The sequence below is a fragment of the Podarcis filfolensis genome (assembly GCF_964270895.1).
Source record: "Podarcis filfolensis genome assembly, chromosome: 2".
Taxonomy (NCBI): domain Eukaryota; kingdom Metazoa; phylum Chordata; class Lepidosauria; order Squamata; family Lacertidae; genus Podarcis; species Podarcis filfolensis.
Genome location: NC_139605.1, coordinates 82,729,314 through 82,749,683, shown reverse-complemented (window position 1 = coordinate 82,749,683; position 20,370 = coordinate 82,729,314). Strand labels below are relative to the sequence as shown.

At 42.5% G+C, this 20,370-nt stretch overlaps 1 protein-coding gene across 1 annotated transcript in view; it reads right to left on the bottom strand.

Moving 5' to 3' along the window:
• The window catches only part of DNAH9 (dynein axonemal heavy chain 9), a 188,131-nt gene that overhangs the window by 126,126 nt on the left and 41,635 nt on the right, over window positions 1-20,370 (bottom strand). The window contains exons 26-36 of the mRNA XM_083597636.1: window positions 19,864-20,024; window positions 19,267-19,423; window positions 17,888-17,992; window positions 14,603-14,760; window positions 13,272-13,410; window positions 12,449-12,736; window positions 11,648-11,858; window positions 9,296-9,423; window positions 8,550-8,658; window positions 7,844-7,991; window positions 4,403-4,577 (exon numbers count right to left, since the gene is read on the bottom strand). Of these exons, the coding sequence (XP_083453762.1) occupies window positions 4,403-4,577; window positions 7,844-7,991; window positions 8,550-8,658; window positions 9,296-9,423; window positions 11,648-11,858; window positions 12,449-12,736; window positions 13,272-13,410; window positions 14,603-14,760; window positions 17,888-17,992; window positions 19,267-19,423; window positions 19,864-20,024 (1,779 nt within the window). The remainder of the gene's footprint in view (window positions 1-4,402; window positions 4,578-7,843; window positions 7,992-8,549; window positions 8,659-9,295; window positions 9,424-11,647; window positions 11,859-12,448; window positions 12,737-13,271; window positions 13,411-14,602; window positions 14,761-17,887; window positions 17,993-19,266; window positions 19,424-19,863; window positions 20,025-20,370) is intronic.

Here is a 20,370-nt window from a genome sequence, read left to right as displayed (position 1 = left end):
TAATTCGTTCTGGAGGTCCGTTCTTAACCTGAAACTGTTCTTAACCTGAAGTACCACTTTAGCTAATGGGGCCTCCTGCTGCCGCCGGAGCACGATTTCTGTACTCATCCTGAAGCAAAGTTCTTAACCCGAGGTACTATTTCTGGGTTAGCAGAGTCTGTAACCTGAAGTGTATGTAGCCTGAAGCATATGTAACCCGAAGTACCACTGTACTATTAAGATTTTTATTGATTTTAATTTGTAAGAAGCAACCAATATATGTTACCCAGATGATCTACCAACTGCCCTTCCTCACTTTAGACCATGTAAAAGAGAGCAAGGAAAAAGCAAATAAGAAAGAAGGGAAGGCTGAGAGAAACTGGCTCTCTTTTTACACTAAAATAGCATTAAACTGAAGGAACTCAAGTAACCCTCACTGCCAGAGGAGTGATAAATTTCAGCTGCTCACGTAATGGAAGCTTGCTGATCTTAATGCTTTTACCTCCATCCCTGCTTTTTAGAGAGGGACCTTCCTGCCCACCTCCCAAGCCTGCAATAGTGGGAAGGCATTCATATTGTTTATTCTGACATTTCAGCAGCAAAAGGTCAGAACTAAGGGCAATTTCTATGGCGAGCAATAAACAGATTTTATATTGGATCATTTTTCACCGGATCTTTGCTTGTTCTTATTCAGACTACAGCACTCCGGATCCTTAGCTCTGACATTTACAGAGAAGCAGAGAAAGAAACATGGAGTTCACCATTAAGAGCAACGCTGGGGGTGGGGGGAGTTTGTCTGATCAGAACTCCAAATGCACATTGCAGAATAGTCCTGCAGCAAGTATAGATGCTTTCAGAGGATTTGGCACACTCTGTTAGGGCAGAGAGAGCAGAAACCCACATGGCGACTTGGAAAATTTCAGAGGAAATCATAAATTCAACCCAAGTCCTGCATGAAAATGGCTCTCATTCAAGCAATAAGAATTCATTATGTTTATGGGTGAAGGAGAGCTTGATGCAGCAGAAAAAGCTCAAGGATATCAGCCTCATAGGTATCAATGAGGTCAACTAAACTAACTGCAATGGCTGTGATCCTGGTTATGGCAGAGGTGTATCTTTGTAATTGGTACAAGCTCTTGCAGCAGCCTATTCCTTCATTCTGGGGCACCCAATTCCTTCCCCCTTAGTGGAGAAACAGCCTCTGTTAATGTATTTAGAGGAAAGGATTGGCTGTTTGAAGGCCAAGAAGAATGGGGTGATAGATTCAGTAAAGTTATTTTTTACAGAGTTATTTTAAAAAGCAAAAACAAGCACATGCTAATTAAAATATGTATGATCTGCATGTGCAATTAATCAGAAAAAACACACACAAACAAACAAACAATAGGCCTGTATACTACACACCACACACACACGAAACAAGAAGATAGACAAGGGAACTACTATACAGTGGTACCTCGGGTTAAGTACTTAATTCGTTCCAGAGGTCCTTTCTTAACCTGAAACTGTTCTTAACCTGAAGCACCACTTTAGCTAATGGGGCCTCCTGCTGCTGCTGCGTTGCTAGAGCATGATTTCTGTTTTCATCCTGAAGCAAAGTTCTAAACTCGAGGTAATATTTCTGGGTTAGCGGCATCTGTAACCTGAAGCGTCTGTAACCTGAAGTGTATGTAACCCGAGGTACCACAGTACGGTGACAATAATGGTCCTGAAGTGAAGCAAGTTAGAGGACAGTAATGGAAGGACTCCGGTAGGGAAACTCTCTCAACAAATAACATTTCATATATTCATCGTAACAACTGCAGAGCTTTGGATCAGGCTGCTCTGCTGTCTCTCTTTTACACTCTCTGGCCCTGTTTACATCCAGCATGGCTGTTCAATGAGGCATGATTTGTTTGAACATACACAAGTGACGAGTTTGAACATTGCTTCTTCCTCTCATTTGCTTGACTGCAAAGAATACTTCCTGCTCTCTTACTCCAGTTTTACATGATGTCCAAACCAGGGAACTGTTTGCAGGCCACCATGAAGCCACCATTTCCTTGTTCAGGTATCATAGAAAACAGTGGTATAAGAAACCTGAAAGTCTCCTCTGCAGTTGGATGTGCAAGAGAAGAAAGGAGAGGGAGGGGGAAAGACTCAAGCTCGTCGCCATGCATGGTCAAACAAACTGTGGTTTATTGAGCAGCCTTATTACATATGAAGTGGGCCTCTCTCTCTCTCTCTCTCTCTCTCTCTCTCTCTCTCACACACACACACACACACACACACACACACACTCCTGTTAGTTAAAACAACTGTCATCAGTCATTTGTTGCATTAAAATTTTTGATTAATACATTACTACCTGAAGTGATCATAGTTCTCAACACTGCCTATTAATCTTACTATGTACACAAAGGTCAGTATTTCCTTTTGTTTCTTTTTCTGCTTAAAGAATAAGCTTTGCAAAGCTCAAACACATAAGCCCCTTTCACAACTGAAATGTATATAGTAAAATGGCTTCATCTGCTTTGCCCTACAGTATAAAACAAACTGAACCAGAAAAACTGATCAGCTCAGATACCTAGGTTCCAAATGAAGAGTGGAATTAACTTGGCCTTACCAAGAGGAGCTAAATGTTGGTGCATACTCATCTCTACTCTTCTATGGAATAATGCAAGCATAAGAGTAAGTCATGGGTTACTGTAATGGGTTGTGATTTGTTTATAACTAGGTGGAGGCATGCAAGACAGCAAGAATCAAAGAAGTCAAATGAGAAAGAATCAAGGCATCTTGTCTCATCTTTGAGACAGGAGCCTGAGACATAGAAAATAGGTGTTGGAAAAATGCGGTTCCCTCCTGAAGAAGTGTTAGAATCTATTTCCACCAAACAAACTCTGGAGCGACTGAAACACCAATCATTACTGTCATCAAAAATTGAGAACATGAATACTGAAATGAGGAATGGGCCCTAGGCTTGCATTAATGATACGAAATACTAAACTAATGACTAAATAACAGAGGTGAAAAACAGGATTATATAAATAATTGGATAATGAGGCTGATTTAAATACAGAATAATCAGAGAGAGAAAAACCCTCCTATCTTCCTCCTGCCAGTCAAAAATTGTGAAGAATGAGCTCTATTCTTCCCCTGTGCCTAAGGGGACACTGTTTATGAAGGCAGAAAAATCAGAGTTTCAGAGCCCTCAGACTGATTTTTAAAAAAAAAAATCTCGTAGATCCTACCTCATTCTCAGAGCAGAGATATGCCTAGTCCTAGGTTCAAAGTGTATGCCATCTGAAACCATGCTGTTTGGTTACTATAATTTACTAGAAGCCATCATGTTATGCTGGGAATGAGTGACTGGACTGGCAGGGAAGGGAATGGGAATGGCTTCCTCTAGAGTTGCAAACACATCAAATTTACGTAAGTGGAGTAAACCTCAGTCTGGAGACCATCCCCTCTCAGATAAAAGTTATGGGCAGTTTTCCTCTAGGGCACATATTTGCACACTTGAGTCCCTTGGCTCTGATATCTAACAAAAACCAAATTTTAAATACCTGAATGCCAAAGCTGGATCAATTCTAGAATAGTGATGGCTATTCAGTACCTCCAAGGAAGTGGCATATAATGTCCCATCTCTCTTATTTGGGAGATGGAGAGAAAGCAGCATGAGCAATAACTCATTCCAGCCAGGCTAGCTCATCAACAGTATTTCAGGATCTTCCTTACGTAGAAGGTCTTGACAAGGACACCTGCCTCTCTAACAGAATTTAGTAGAAGTAGAACCACTGCCCGGTTTTTGCTATACAGTGGTACCTTGGGTTAAGTACTTAATTCGTTCCAGAGGTCCGTTCTTAACCTGAAACTGTTCTTAACCTGAAGCACCACTTTAGCTAATAGGGCCTCCTGCTGCTGCCGCGCCCCCAGAGCACGATTTCTGTTCTCATCCTGAAGCAAAGTTCTTAACCTGAGGTACTATTTCTGGGTTAGCGGAGTCTGTAACCTGAAGCGTATGTAACCCGAGGTACCACTATACTGCAGTTAGCAACTGTGAGCGTACAATATGATTGCAAGTTCAGAGCTACCACCAAGTTTCATTTAAATTTGGAAGTTTCTGCTAAGACACACACACAAAAAAGGCCTGAGGAAGCTTACATGGAACTAAAGGTTTCAATAATCCTAGCCCTCTTTTTTGAGGGATGTTCCTGCCACTGGGTGGAGGCTCCTCAACTCCATCTCATCTCACCTCCCAGTAAGGGTCACCATTCACCTCTGGGGTAAATCCAACAAGCAACTGATCACCAGTCGCCACATCTGATCATATCCTCTGGCCCATCCATTTTGCGGGTGAGGCTCAGGTTTGCAGTCAGTTGCTAGTTGTAAATGTGAAAATGTATTAAATCAGTATTGCTGTGAGGAGGCCATATCTTCTTACCTGGTCTTGGAACATAGACCCACCGAAGGCCCAGACAGCAGCAAATACAAAATACAGTTCGTAGAGCTCTTTGGGGCAATCTGGAGGAGTGTTTTCCTTGGTGAGGAGGCATTCAAGGAGGTAACACAACATCTGAACCATGCTCTGCTCAGGAACTGGAATAATCTTCTTAAATCTACAATGGGAGAATTGAAAACTTATGAAGTTTAATTGGATTTAGCATGACTGCCATTTAACAATATGAGGAGATAGGCGTATAAATCCTCTTTCCGAACATTAACATTTTAAAACTTTCATTGTGTATATCTTTCTTATCCACTGCTACAGAGAGCTATAAAATACCATCAGCACGCAGCCAAGTAATAACTGTAATCATAAGTTTGAGCCATTCTAAAACTTTGATCCTCTTGAAAGAAGTGAAATGGAAGCCTTGCTAAGGGCACTGATTTGCCACAAATGCAATGAGTTCAGAAGTGGTCAAATAACAGCGTAATAAAATAATCCCTTTCATCTCATATTTTACATGGGTTTAGGCTACATTTACAGATGTGTGAAGTCGGAAGAGACCTGCAGTTTGCTAAAAAGTAATTATAGTTATTGGAACGGCCGGCTGTACAAAATATACTTGTATTTGGAACCATCGGCTGCTCACCCTGAAATCTCCACGTGAAGCATACACAAGGCATCAAGCGGCCCTTTCCCCCTCTGCCTACACTATTTGTGGCTATAATACAGCCTTACTGACTGTAGCAGTTAGAAAACGTAGTGATAAGAGCTGCAAAAAAAATAAAAATCCACACTGAAAAGGTCTGAACTTTAGTGCACTTCTAGCCTTTGGTTTTATTGCAGGCATAGGCAAACTCAGCCCTTCAGATGTTTTGGGACTACAACTCCCATCATCACTGACCACTGGTCCTGTTAGCTAGGGATGATGGGAGTTGTAGTCCCAAAACATCTAGAGGGCCGAGTTTGCCTATGCCTGTATTATGGCCTGGGCAAGTGACTGTGTGTTTGTGTGTGTGTGTGTGTGTGTGTGTGTGTGTGAGAGAGAGAGAGAGAGAGAGAGAGAGAGAGAGAGAGATGGTCCCTGTTTTACCTAATTGGAAAAGCAAGTTGTTATTCATCTAAGAGTGCGGTGGAGGAGCCTTTCTGCCATCTGATATTCTTCTGCATAGATAGGCCCTCCGTTTGCAGCCAGGTGATGGCATATATGAAGAATGGACAACCCTTCGGTTTGTTGAGAGCCGCATGCCTTCAGGTTCAAGCTGTCAGCGTGCATTTATAAGCAATAAGTGGGGCAGCCATCCAAATGTGGACAGGGCTAGGATCAAAAGTGGATAGGTCCACCCCTTTTCTCTCGCATGCCCCCTTCTTGCCACTAGCATCAAATTAAACCAAGAGTCACACACACACACCGTCCTCAGCATACAGGAACCTTCACATGCACTAGACAAGCCACTTTTTTGGTATTACTATGCCAACTTAATCCCACCTTGATCTGTTCTGCAGATTGTATACACATTTGGTGGAAATGTTAAAGAAATTAATTTGGCCCAAGGCCTTGAATCCAATGTCCTACTCAAGAGTAGACTCACTTAAATTAAAAGACTTGACTAACGGGGGTCCATTCATTTCGATGGGTCTACTATGGACAGGACAACCTGCTGTAATTAAAGCAATAGAAGAAATCAAGTTATGCAAACTTGATTAATAGATCCAGCCATCCCATCATTAGGAAGGCTTGGTGACTAAATTTAAGAAAAAAACATGTAGGCAGTATGTAAGTTTCTGCTTGAAAATTAGAGACAAAGTTTATCAGAAACAGCTTTTTTCAGTAGAGGATTGAAGGAGCATATGATAGTATAGGATAATATATTATAAGAAAATATGGGAAGGATATGCAACAAAAATAGATTCATTAGGTTGTTGGTACTGGAACCAGGGAACAAATTATCAAAGTTCCTGTTGAAAAGAGGTCTTGGAAATAATTTAAAGGATTAACATGAGAATAAGACAAACCTTACTGCAATAGCATAATCATTAAAATAGTTAAAAGATAATTGAAGATTTATTTTATCTTTTTTGCTAATGCCTCTGCAGATACTAATTAAAAAGTGGATTCTGTGCACAGTGGTGCATGCAAGCACTCATCTCCTCCCTCCTCCTTTTTTATATAATTTATTTATAATTTTCATTTATATACATTTCAATAGTTTAACCATAGTTCTAACATTTCGAACCTCAACTTTCTTCCTCCTCTTTCTGCGGTTCCTTAAAATTATTTTATCATTTCCTGCATATTCTAAATTAACTTATTCTTTAATTCATCTATTTTGATTATATATTCTTTTGAAACTGCAGGTTATTACAGTAATCCTGCCAATGTCTTTATCTGTTTACAATTTGTTTGTAGATATTCAATAAACCATTTCCATTCTTTTATATAAAAAAGTTTGTTATCTTGATTTCTTATTCTTCCAGTAAGTTTCGCTATTTCTGCATAATCCATAAGTTTTTGTATATATTCATCTCTCGTTGGGACTTCTTCTTCTTTCCATTTTTGGGCAAGTAACATTCTTGGAGCTATAGTTGCATACATAAATAAATTTATATATTGTTTGGGTAGTTCTACACCTATAATTGCTAAGATAAAAGCTTCTGCTTGTTGTTTTTTACAAATGTTATCCTGTTCCTTATCCTCCCCAATGCTTATTTATGAGGGAGCCAAGGACTTTTTTTTTTTTACTCTCTTTCTTGGTATGGAAAGCCTAATTTTGACAGCTCTTGCTGCCTCCTCCTTTGGAGAAGGCAATTGGTGGCTTCTTAAAAGGGAAACATGGATAAATGTGAAATGGGGAAGTACATGAATGGATGAAGCCCTGCCCACCACTGGAATACAGCCCCTGATACGGTCACTCATGAGGGAATTCAGCCCTCAGGATGAAAAGGTTTCCTCAGACTTCTTGTATAGTATACTTGTGCTTTAAGATTTTTTTCTGTTACAGTCAAACCTCGGTTGTCGAACGTAATCCGTTCCGGAAGACCGTTCGACTTCCAAAACGTTCGACAACCAAGGCACGGCTTCTGATTGGTTGCAAGAGCTAGGTGTCACTGTAGTGCCTCTACGCAGGAAACAACCTTAGGGACACACCTAATGGCAAATTATTATTTACTTGTGACACTTGTACTCTGCTCTTCCTCCACAAAAGCCTTAGAGCAGCTTGTATGATACTAAGAGACATCCTTTGAAGGCAGCCATTCTTCATTCATCTTCTGTGACCGGAAGAAGCTCTCAAGTCCCATAGGTACGATGCTGAACTTCTTTTAATACAAAACAAGAAACCAGTTGGGGAAGCTAACATGTAGTACTTAGGACAAATGGTCATAAATGCACATAGGGTAAGCAAACCTGTGTGAATTGTTCAGTGTGCTCGACCGTACCTGGTTCTAAGAGTGTCCAGACAAATTGGCAGATACTTGTCAAACAAAATGGTCAGGTTAGCTCGCTCTGACTGGATTTCTCGTCTGTCAATCCAGCTACTCACGGGAGGATTCCAGCCCAGATCAGCTGGATTGATGTAAAGGATCCCTGGGAATGTGAAATATCAGAAGTCAGCAAGAGAGTTACCCAGTTTTTCCACATCTAAGTTATAGGTACAGTGGTACCTCGGGTTACATACACTTCAGGTTACATACGCTTCAGGTTACAGACTCTGCTAACCCAGAAATACTGCTTCAGGTTAAGAACTTTGCTTCAGGATGAGAACAGAAATCGTGCTCCGGCGGCGCGGCAGCAGCAGGAGGCCCCATTAGCTAAAGTGGTGCTTCAGATTAAGAACAGTTTCAGGTTAAGTACGGACCTCCGGAACGAATTAAGTACTTAACCCGAGGTACCACTGTAGTTGAAAGATAATAATCTGGTATGATTATGCAGCGACAGCATCTGGGTCCTTGGACAAGGTGTCTGCCATCACTAGCATGGCAGCCATGCTAGCTGGGGCTGATGAGGATTGCAGTCCAAAACATCTGGAAGCAGCTGGTTGGCTACCCTGACTCCCTTCAAAGATTCTTAGGCCAAGCTAACCCCCATTCCCTTTCTACCATGCCAAAATGAAATACCACCCTCTTCCTCTCCCTTGCCACCTACCTGCTCTAGAGACAGTGGCAGGAGTGGCAGTCCGCAGGTGACTGATTTCAAACAGCAGCCTCATGGTGGGATTGAGAGGAATCCTTTCGTTGCTTGCTAGTGTCAGCACCTGCAAAAGAATAGATCCAGTCAGGCTGAGAACACAAAGAGCACTATGATCTGCAGAGACTTCTCAGAAGCATACTGATTGTATGCAACCCAGGACAGGACATTCCCTGAAACACCAAAACTCTTTATATGGAGTTGCAAAGGTTTCCTCTGGTTTTCTCCCAACTGCTCATTTATTTAAAGCATGAGAATAACGCCACTTACATAAAACCCTGTTGATACTATGTCAAAAAACAATAGAGGGCTTGCTTGTTGCTTCTGCTCCTACCAACGTCCTAGGAAGAAAGTGTGCATTCTGCATTAACGACCCTTTCAGTTTCTGGAAACAATCTTTTGATAACTCACAAAAGGCACAGGGCACCTACCAAGTCTCTACCCTGGACAATCTTCCCAAATTGCATTCAACTAGGTGCAGGAACCATATGTGGGGACTGCACAAATACCAAGCGGTAACGTTTCTGGATATAGGTTTGTTTGGTTTTTTGTTCCTGAAATTGCAGGGTTCCCACCCTCAGGTTCTTGAAACAAAAAGAGTTGTGAAAGTTTGGTCCTATGGTTTACATCCGTGTGCCTTTTGGCAAAAGACAGATTATTCTATGTACTCAAGAATAGTTGTTGCCCTCAAACTTGTGTCTTACCTTATTATCATCCATGACAGTATTAAGAGACTCAATCCACATCGGATCAATATCCCCATCCAGCACAATCCATTTGGGGCCGTCATGTGTAATATTAGCTAGGTCTCGCATAATTGATGAGAACAATCCTAAAGAGATCACAGGCAGTGAGTGGGATTCTCAGAGGACTCTGCACGCTCCCTTTAATAACGTACGAGTGTTTTTGTCGCTGTCGTTAATTCAGCTTGCATACGAACAAGCAAAGCGAAATCTAGATGCAGTTAGTTAAATTTGATAATTACGAAAACAACAGGGTATGAATAGAATCTCCTTCAGGAGATAATGCATAAGCGTGATCAAATAATCTCATTGAAAATAATCCCAGGCCACTTAATACTGCTGAGAATGGTTAAGGACAGGGAAGAAGAAGCAACAGCAACAACAAAAAATCTCGGCAGCCCACTCAGAACAAAAAGGGGAAGAAGATCTGTGATTATGAAAAGCATTTGACTATGACTTTGCTGTTCTCCCTCTCAAGATGACACCATCTTCAAAGAAAGAACATAACCACAGCAAAAGTTTCAGAAGTTTAGATGACAGTACACAGTGGGCTGCCTTTTTCCTATTTGTCCAATATAATTTCCCTGAAATTTCCCTTGTAAATGCAGGTACAAACCAAAGGGAGCTAAGATGTGTCCATACAGATGTGGCTGAACTACGCCCACCAGTCCCAGCCAGTATGGCAAGTGATCAAAGATGATGGGATTTGTAGTTCAACAACATCTGGATCAAAGATTATGGGATTTGTAATACCTCTGTTTTAAACAGTTAGGTACTAACAAAAAGTTACAAATTTAGCATGTACTCGGTTCTGCCCTACACTCTACTCTCATACTACAATGTAAAAGCAAGCATACAATGCAATGTTAAACATATTTCCATGTCTACGGGTCCACATATTAAGTAGCTCAGCACCATAGCAAATTTCTTACTTCAGAGTATCTTGCAAATATTTTTTCCAAGATAACTCAACTGCCTTTTATGAGTATGAGGAACTATTATGTACATGATGTTAGATTCCTCAATATTTTCATTGCTAATCACAGAAGTGAATGCAATACAATAGTATATATATTCTCATAATCCACAGTTGAAAATCTGAGCCACACCCCAGCTCTCAGTCAGTCATACTCCTGAGCTGCTTTTCACTCACACTTGTTAAAATTATAAGACACATCAGGGATGCCAGCTGGCAAACCCAAGAAGATAACAAAGCTTTGGCCTATACTAGTGAGTCTGTCACTGAGAACAATGGCATGGTTATATAGTGCTGAAAAGATATAACATCCAGTATCTCTTGATATAAGGGGGTGGAGGGGAGGGATAGACAGAGGAGATACTTCAGTGAAGATTAGAATTGCAGAAACTCCAGAAGGTCTTGATGCACCATAGATGGTCCTGGAGTTCGACAATCCCACAAAGTAAATAGGGTGTTAGAACCAGGGCAAAGATATTACGCAAGGTTCATTCCATCCTGCTTACACACACACAGTGGGTAAGAACAGTGAAATGGGGCAGGGGAAGCCCCAAACCTCTATATAGGAAGCCTGGGAGGGAACTGGCACGTCAGCAAGTCAAAGTTCACATGTCTCAAAGAGACAAGGAAGCTCTGGAAAGGCCATTTCCATTTAGATATTGTGGGGTGGCTAAGGAACTCCATAACTGAACAGAAGCACAGAAGCAAGACCAACTTCCATGAAAGAGGACTGGGAAACATACCCTGGTAAGGTCTCAGGCTGCTGTGTTCTCTCTCTCTCTCCCTGCCACCTCAAATTAGATTTTTAAAAAAACATGCCTTGCCTTCTTTCCACGTCACAAAGGCCACCTTCTTGCAATAGTTACACTTTAGGGGACCCAGGCACTGAAAGTGTGGAACCATACAATGCATTCCAAAGATTACATATCCAAAGATATTTTTCTTGCAAAAAAGTTGAGTAATATGCAAGGGGGGGTGCTTATGAAATACAAGGAAATTAAGAAAACAAAAGTGCCTCTGGAGAAGTCTGCAAGAAAGTTCAGATGAGAAAAGTACGCAAGAACAATAGCAGCCGTACTGCACAGCACACCAGAGAGAAACACGAGTTATTACTTTTCATGAAAGCCTCATTTATGAAAACAGAAAGCGCTAGAGACATGCGAGAGAAAACGCTGGAAAAGTTCTAACGTGATGAGAAAAATCTCATACCTGCAATGAACTCTCAGAGCACACATTCTGGATTAATTTTTTGGATTTTATTTTTATTTTTAATTTATTGCAAGTGGCAAGAAAAATGTCTCTCTTCCTAGGTTTTGAAGATGTGAGAAGCCCCTTACCATCCTTCCACTCTCTTGTAGCAGGATTAATGATGCCAAAGAGTTCATCATTGGTAACCGCCTTCGGATTGAGGTCCATCCAAACAGGCCGCCGCTTCATGATGTGATAGGTCTTGTTGAGAGATTTCAGCACCTGTGACTTGCCTGTACCTGCATTTCCCACCACAAAGACAGAGTGCCGAACTGCCAGGAGTTCTTCCAGCTGCACCACCTACACACAAAAAAGCCAACAAGATAAAACCACCATGTTGTGGACAAAAGTACCCATGTCCCACTTTACTAACCATGCCAGGCTGCTCTCATAATGTAAATTCAGAACAATGTATATGCTTCTCAAAGACTGCAAAGGCAGTCATATCAGAAGAAAAAGGAAGGTCCCTTGCAATGTGATGCATGAATGGCCACAAACCAAGAACAGGAAACAGGCAACAAATGATAAAACAGGTGTGGGAAACCTGAGGTCCTCCAGATGATGCTGAACTATGATGATGCAGCTCCCATCAGCCCCAGCAAGCATAGCCAGGGATGATGGAAGTTGTAGTTCAGTAACATTTGGGGGGGGGACCAAAGGTACCCCACACATGCAAAGGAGGCGAAAAGTGAAAAACCTGAACATGCAACAAAAATGCACCAGGGATGCCTTCATGCACACACACCCTTAGCTAAGTTCCTTTTTATGGTAGATAGAGAAGACTGTTTCACAGAAGCACAGAATTGCAGATTTGGAACAAAGTTAAGTAAAGAAGATCCCAGAGGACTCCTGCAGCCTAAAGCTTGGGTAGATGAAAGCCACGACCTTACTTTGAGCACAAAGTTGTCCTCTGGTTGCAGCTTGAGTTCCAGCACAGCTTGCTTCACGAAAGATTCGAAACTGAGATCTCGCTTTCTTGGAACATCCAAAGCAGGAAAGAGGTCCCCAATCAGACCCATAAATACTGGCATGTCATCCGTCACAATCTTAGGGATGTTGAAGTCCCGAAGAGAGCGCATCAGCACCTGGTCTTCAGGGCGGTCTGGGTCTCCTCTCTTGAGAGATCCAGCAACAACCAGGACTGACTTAATTGCACGTAAGCCCCAGTCATAGTGATCCTAATGAGAGAGAGGAGGGGACGATGTATTTTTTACTTGGCCTACACATCAAACACTGGAAGTGTACCTGCAGATATTAGCATGTTATCAAAGGAACACAAATTAACTTTCCTCTAACTCTGATCCTCAGCTTCGTGCTGGAATGACTTGAAAGTACAGCCTCCCTAGGCAATAAGCAGTCAATACAGAAACAGTCAGGTGGAAGAAGTGAAGTGAGTTGGTGGAATCCCAAGGGGCCTGACCCAGAAATCCTGAGAACCAGTGAGGTGCGTAGACCTGAGAACCAGGTCTAGGAACACCAGGACTCACACTAGCCCGCCACCACACATCCCATGCATTTGGCATGGGAATGTAATCCCAGGCAGAAGCAAAATAATAATGGAGAGCAGCAGTTCACAAATGTATATTTGATTGTGAAAGGGGAAGAAAGATGTAGATGTTCATGAGATGCATCATGGAGATGTTTACAAAAGTAGAACATGGCAATGCCGTGTGATATCGGATGATAAAAAACAGCTAATGAAATGCAACTTACCTGCTTTGACAGCAGTTCTTTGCATAACTGGTAAAGGGTGATGAACTTCCTAGCTAACAGTCGGGCCTCTATGAATCCTTCTGCCACCAGCATAATTTCACAGATCAGCTCGAAGTCTGGCACAACCATTGCACAGGGCCTAGGAGAGAGACTCGGTGTATGTAACCAAGCCACGCAGGGAGGTGTCTTATACAAGGTCAGGCCATTTGTCCATCTAGCACAAGACTGTCCTAATCCAGACATTGGGTGGGGGGGGGTGTTTTCTTTTTACCCCAAGGGCCTCAGGCAAAGCAACAGATGAAGAGTTCTGCTTTTGTGTAAGAGGCCTGCATTTCAGCCATACAAAAGTCACACACATAGAATCGTAGAATTATGGAGCTGGAAGGAACCCTGAGGATCGCCGAGTCCAACCCCCTGCAATGAAGGAATATACAGGTGTCTCATACTGGGGCCGAACCTGCAACCTTGGGCATTGTCAGCCCCACACTCTAACCAACTGAGCTATCCACACACACACACACCTTACCCTCCATCACAATCTAGGGGCACATTATTTAGTTACTTATTCATTATACATATCATCATCCAGTCAGTCAGCCAGCCAGCCAAAGAGCTGGTTGTGGGATTTTCTGCCTTAGGGACCAAAGTAACTCTGCTGGCCATAGATAAAGTGCACCTTGACCTTGGGAGGGGGAATTTGCTGCTCCACCTTAGGCAGCAAAATGTTGTGGGCTGTCTAGGGATGGAACTGAGTATACTGAACAGGAGCACTCACTGAACCATTTTGTCCCAGGCCCCACTTATAGTGATCACATTCAAAATACTATGACTTCCTATCTCCACCAGCTCCATAAGCACAACTTCAGAGATACTATGCGACTCACACAGGTGTTTCATGGAATTTACATAGAGAAGCAAGAGCCTTATGTGCTTGCATAGTCAGGACCTGGATGAAAGGCTCTGAATGAGTCACTTATATAGCCTGCATACTCCAGAGCAGCCCAGACTGGTCACTTTCACCCATAAACCAGAAGACTAAGCACTGGGCTACACCTTGGTGTGTCTGGTTCATTTGCCCTTGCCAAAGTAGAATAAAATACACATGGCAAAGGGAGATATCATGATGAATAGTGTTGGGTATGGAGCAGGGTGTCCCAGGTACAATTTCCAGTGCAATGACAAGCTGCCAGATTGTATACTGAAAACCTCAGTTGACGTTCCATAAAATGGGAACAACAGCTACTCACCACAAAACACTCTTGCAGGAAAGAATGAGGCAAACGTTTTAACATACTAAAAGGAAGCTAAAAGGAACGTGATCCATATCTTACCTGAAAAGAGCTTTCAAATTCTCAGGCAGCTCCGTACGGCCGGCATAGCCAGGATTCATGGTGATGAAAATGCCAACAGAGGGAACTAGTTTAATGTCTTCGCCGAGGAAATTAAAATTCTGCTTTTTGTCCCTTATGGCATCCTGTATGCTTTTCACCTGAAAATGGAAGAAGATGGGGCTTTTCACTCTCCAGCTCCACGGATTTTTTTATAAAGCGTGCTTAATAAAACGTGTGCTAAAAAAGCTATGTGATATTATGGTACATATTAAAATCGAGCACTTATCTACACTGCAGCATATCTAAGCAAGAAGATGCCTCCTGTGAGTTGAGAGGGCTGGCATCATCTTTTTTAAGTGATTGCTGTTAAAACTGCTGCCACATTATGAGCAAACTGTATCTTTATGAAGAAGAAGAAGAAGAAGAAGAAGAAGAGGAGGAGGAGGAGGAGTTTGGATTTGATATCCCGCTTTATCACTACCCGAAGGAGTCTCAAAGCGGCTAACCTTTTCCTTTCCCTTCCTCCCCCACAACACTCTGTGAGGTGAGTGGGGCTGACAGACTTCAGAGAAGCGTGACTAGCCCAAGGTCACCCAGCAGCTGCATGTGGAGGAGCGGAGACGCGAACCCGGTTCCCCAGATTACAAATCTACCGCTCTTAACCACTACACCACACTGGCTCTCACTCTTGCTTCAGTGAAGTCCATAAATGAATTATGCTTTTAGGTGAAGAAATACTTTCTTGTGTCTGTCCGGAAACTACAGCCAACTTCATCAGGTGGCCTCCCAGTTGTAGTGTTGTAATGGGGGAGAGGGGGGGTGAATAATTTCTCTCCGCCCTCTTTTTTTTTATGCCACATGGAAGGTTGCATGAACATTAAATTTAGGCCAGAAAGACCCCTGCCTCCTATTGACAGAAACTGACTGTTAATGTGAGCAGTTCTCATGCAATCTAGGAACAAAATTTAGGATGGGTCATGGAAGCAGGAATGAGGAAGCCTGTGACATATCACCACCTTGTAAACCAGGACTATTCCAAACCAGCCAAGGCAGGAGCAGCTACATAGATTCATAGATACTGGGATAAAAGAAATGAAAACCCTTCATGCCATGGAAAAATGTCTATAGCATACATTTATCCCCCTGTGTGATGGCTCTGCATAGCCAACATCATAGGAATATAACCAAGGCTAAGAGCTAATTAAAACAGAACACCCACTGCTTTGGGCGAACCATGCAATATCTATACATGCTAAGCTATCCAAGGTAGAATTTTAATTGACCTGGAAGTTAAGTGAGATTTTGCGAGTGGCTGCCTTGAATGTTTAATAGCAAGACTAGCACATCTACTACAACATACATGACTTGCTAACTTTATGGCCTGCTTTGTTCTGCTGTGCGGCTTGCACCTCTGAAGCACAGATTCATCGTTTTGACTATTATTCTTTGGAGGGCTTAATGTCAAGAATGTTTTTCCTGTTGTGCTGCTTTCTGAGAGGAAAAACAGATCATCAACGCCATGTTTACTGGCTCAAGATAATCTCTGTATTAACAAGCTGTCTTCCAACACAACCAGCACTTGACAAGACACTCAACACTTGACAAGATAAGCATCTGATTAGGGCTTTCCCCACCATCACATTAACGTTCCAAATTGTATTTAAAACTATGATGATAACTTTACAGTGGCACTGCTTATTTTATTTCAGTAGTCTAACTAATGGAGAAAAAACATGTAACGTTGAATCGACTAGGGCCTTCTTGTCTGAGGATACCGTTTCTCCTTTAATCAGATAATACCCTTTTCTATCTTTTCCTGGGCAGTGCACATTAACAAGCTCAACAGTGTCTAATGATCACTACGTGGGCTTTTTACACACACAGCACTTAAAATGCACAGGCCTCATATTTTCACAGCGCACTTCTGTACACAGCACTTTGCAACTGTACATACCTTTGCCAAATAACACTACCTAAACCCAGTGGTGTAGCGTGGGTTGTCAGCACCCGGGGCAAGGCAAGTAATTTGCGCCCCCTAACCCGTGGATTTGCGCCCCCTAACCCGTGGATTTGCGCCCCCTAACCCATGGATTTGCCCTAACCCCAGATGTTGCGCCCGGTGCGGCCCGCCCCCCCTGCACCCCCCACGCTACGCCACTGCCTAAACCAGAAAGGAGGAGAGGCATATAGTTATGCTACAACTGCCATAGAAGCATTATGTTCTCTATTTCTACTGAGTATCCCTACAGCAAGATCAAATGCCCCTCAGCTACTGTTCCTCTCCGTACCCTACAGCTTCCACGTTCTTAGTCCATTTATGGCACCAGTTCTGCACCTGGAACCAGGCAAAGCTGATATACAGAATTCCCACCTCACCCAACAGCTGTCAAGCACTGGAACTCAACAGAAATAAAGAATGAACTGTGCTTATAATAATACAACCATAATACCTTAAAAGCAATATTAAAACCAGTAAACCAAGCCTCCCCCCACTTCTTCTGGATCCAGGTAACCCTATCTTGAAGAAATTTGGTAAGTGGCAACCAGGCATAGGGCTTTTTCTGAGGTGGTGCCCCATTCATGGAATACCCTCCCAAGAAAGATTAACTTGGCATTAACTCTCATGTTTTAGATGCCAGTTTCAGACCACATTGTCCTCTCCGGCCTTTGATGGTTACTTGCTTTTCTGCTCTTGTCATTGTTGTCCTTTTCCATAGGACTGTGTTTATATTTTATTGTTAATCGTTAGTTCTCTTGAAGACTGATCAGTGGAAAGGTGGAAATAGAATAAATAACATAAAAACAGTGACCATTTCTGGGCATCACACTAAAATATGGTTTAGCAAGACATAAAGGAGCCTTGCCTCCTTCTAGGCTTGCACACTCTCTCTCCTTTCCATGCAGCCGGGAGGAGGAATAGCTTGAAAGCCCTTCCTTCCACTTTTCTTTACCCACAGCATGACACATTATTTGGACTGCAACTGTGGTTAAGACTTACTATGGTCAGTTTTAACAAGCCTGCTTCAGAAACCGTAGTTTGCAGTAGGCTTATTTTAAATGAACCATAGTTAACGTTGCCCACAGTTTGTCAGTCTGGACACAGCAATAAACCATGATTAACTGAAAGCAGAAACAGAAGGCCATGCAAGGGGGAAGAGAGGAGAGCCCAGGAGGAGGTTAGGCTCATTCATGTCTCACCAAACCATAGTTTTGTGTGACATCCAAATGCAGCCAAGCTCTCAAGGTACATCCCTGCCTTACACTTCTTTCCTTCTTATTACTTACCTGTACAGCCACCACTGACAAGACTTCAACAGAAATTCTGTTAAACTCATCAAAACAGCCCCAAGCACCAGTCTGGGAAAGGCCTTTGTAAATGTTCCCACAGGACTGCAACAAAAAAGGGGAAAGGACAGCAAAATTACCCACCTATTTTGTTTTGGTGAAATGTGTATACAACCTATTTCCAGTCTCATGAGCAATTTGTTCTGTAGGCACTTTCTAAAGAGCAAAAGAACGGAAGGATGAAGCTGATAACAGCAATGATGAACTTGGATGGGTTTCTCAATTGTACAGTTTTATTACCTATATGCAAACCACTCATTTAAAGATGATTGGTACTGGCTGACAGCACTCCGAGCTCAAATAGATGAAGGAATAATTCTAGGGTTGCTTACTTAGATCAATGAGAAGCAATGAAGAGCCATTTAGACAAGGGGTGGGAAACCTGCGATCCTCCAGAGATGGTTGGACTACAACTCCCATAAGTCCCAGCAAGCACTGTCAGTAGTCAGGAATAATGGAAGTTGTGGACTACAGTAGCTGCAGAGGCAGAGGCAAGGGGGAAGAGATGTTCTTCACCCCTGCTCTAGTTTAATGAAATGTTTCTTCAGCTTTGATTTCAAAACAGGATGGCGCACACCTATGAAATTGTGACTGTGTGAGGCTGTTGTCTCAGCACCTGACTTGAAAGTGAAACAGCCCCACCTACTTTTTGCTGTGCTGCTGCAAACACACAATGCTGGCTGCATTGAAGGTAGGTGCACTCAGGTCTGGCATTGTCTGTTGGCCATGATATAGCAATAGTAGTTAAGGCAGTTTCATTTCCAGGTCAGATGAAGAGGCAATCCCCTCAGAATGCCACAACTCTGCTGATGGATCCTGAAAGTCTTTCAAATATTTTGGGAACTTTGTTCTTTAAAGCAAAGAACTGGATACAGCCCCACAGCTGATTTTCCCACAAGAGGGAAAATAGTAAGCTTTTGGGGAAATGGAACAGAAGTGAACAAGGAGAATAAATCTGCCCTGGGGAGAACTGCAAAGCTTGAGTGTGATCATACTTCACCACAGCACTACTCTGTTTTTATGCAAATCCCATTCAAATCAATGCAGATTGTGCAGGAAAAACTTCCCAGTGGGACTGCACCCCAAAGAAAGTGGAATGAAAAGTATGTCAGAACTAACTATAAATGCAGTTTCTCCAAATAAACAAAAACGTGTAGCAGTAATTATATGTATTTAGCTTTCTGCAGAGTTTTGGATTTCTAGTCCTCACCATACCTTTTAAGAGAAACTTCCCTAATGAACCAGCATTTAGTTGAGTTTTCTCTCTACATAGAATCTTACTAGTATGCTATTATTCTTGACTGTTTCTTAAAAGTTACCTTGTAGTCCATTTGCTCTGAACAGTTGAAAACATACACCATGATGCCAAGCGCTCGCCCAAGATCCTTGGTAGTCTCTGTCTTCCCAGTGCCAGCTGGCCCTGCAGGAGCCCCACTCATGGTTAGGTGCAAGGACTGGGTGAGGGTGATGTAGCATCTTCAAACAGGAAGGAAAATACCATCATCATCATCATCATCATCATCATCATCATCATCCTGCCTTCTTCCCATATTGGAACTCAAGGCAACTTACACAAATTAAAACAAGACAGAAAAAACACACAAAAAGCCTAAAAACATATAAAAGATAATCATTTTTAAAAACAATTAAACTGTAATAGAAATCAAAACAATAGGAAAACAAATATATTGAAATGTAGATAATAAAAACAGCAGAACAGCAAAACCCTGTCCTTAAAAAAACAAAATTCTTTTTAAAAAAGAAAAGCCTGGAGCTGCAAAACCATCAAGGCTTTGTGAATTGCACATCAGAAATAGCAAATTTCTGCAAAAACAAAATGGGAGGGTGAGGGGAACAGATTCTGCAACAAGCTGCCAAACTAAAGTTCCCTTGTCTGAGCCCTTCCGGATACCTACCTGTCTGTCAGAGGAGTGATGACCAGGCGGGGTGTGTTCCCAAGGTATTCATAGGAATATAGAAACTGTGCATCACAAATGTTCGCATAACAGTGCTTCTCCTCATCTGCCCACCTGTGTCGGAGTTGAGACAGCCAAAGAAACACCTGTGCATTGTCCACCTTCAAGAGCAGAGCAGAAAATCAACATAAAACAGCTTATGGAGGGGCAAACGGTACAGCTGGAATACTAAGGTGATCTACATGCTCCACAGCGATCGTGAGTGCACTTGGGGGCAATGACGTCAATGGTTTTGCACATCTCACCATTCCACAGTGAGGCAAGTGCCTTGACAGGAGTGCCAGTCAGGTCGGGTAGAAAATCCCCCAGAGCAACACAGTGGGTCCCCCATCCCTGCAAGTGGAGTAGCTACATTCAGAGCAAACTTCTCCAGGGAATGGTGGGCTCTCCAATCAATGGAGTATTAGCAATCCATTCTACGGCAAAGACCAGGTCAAGGGCATGCCC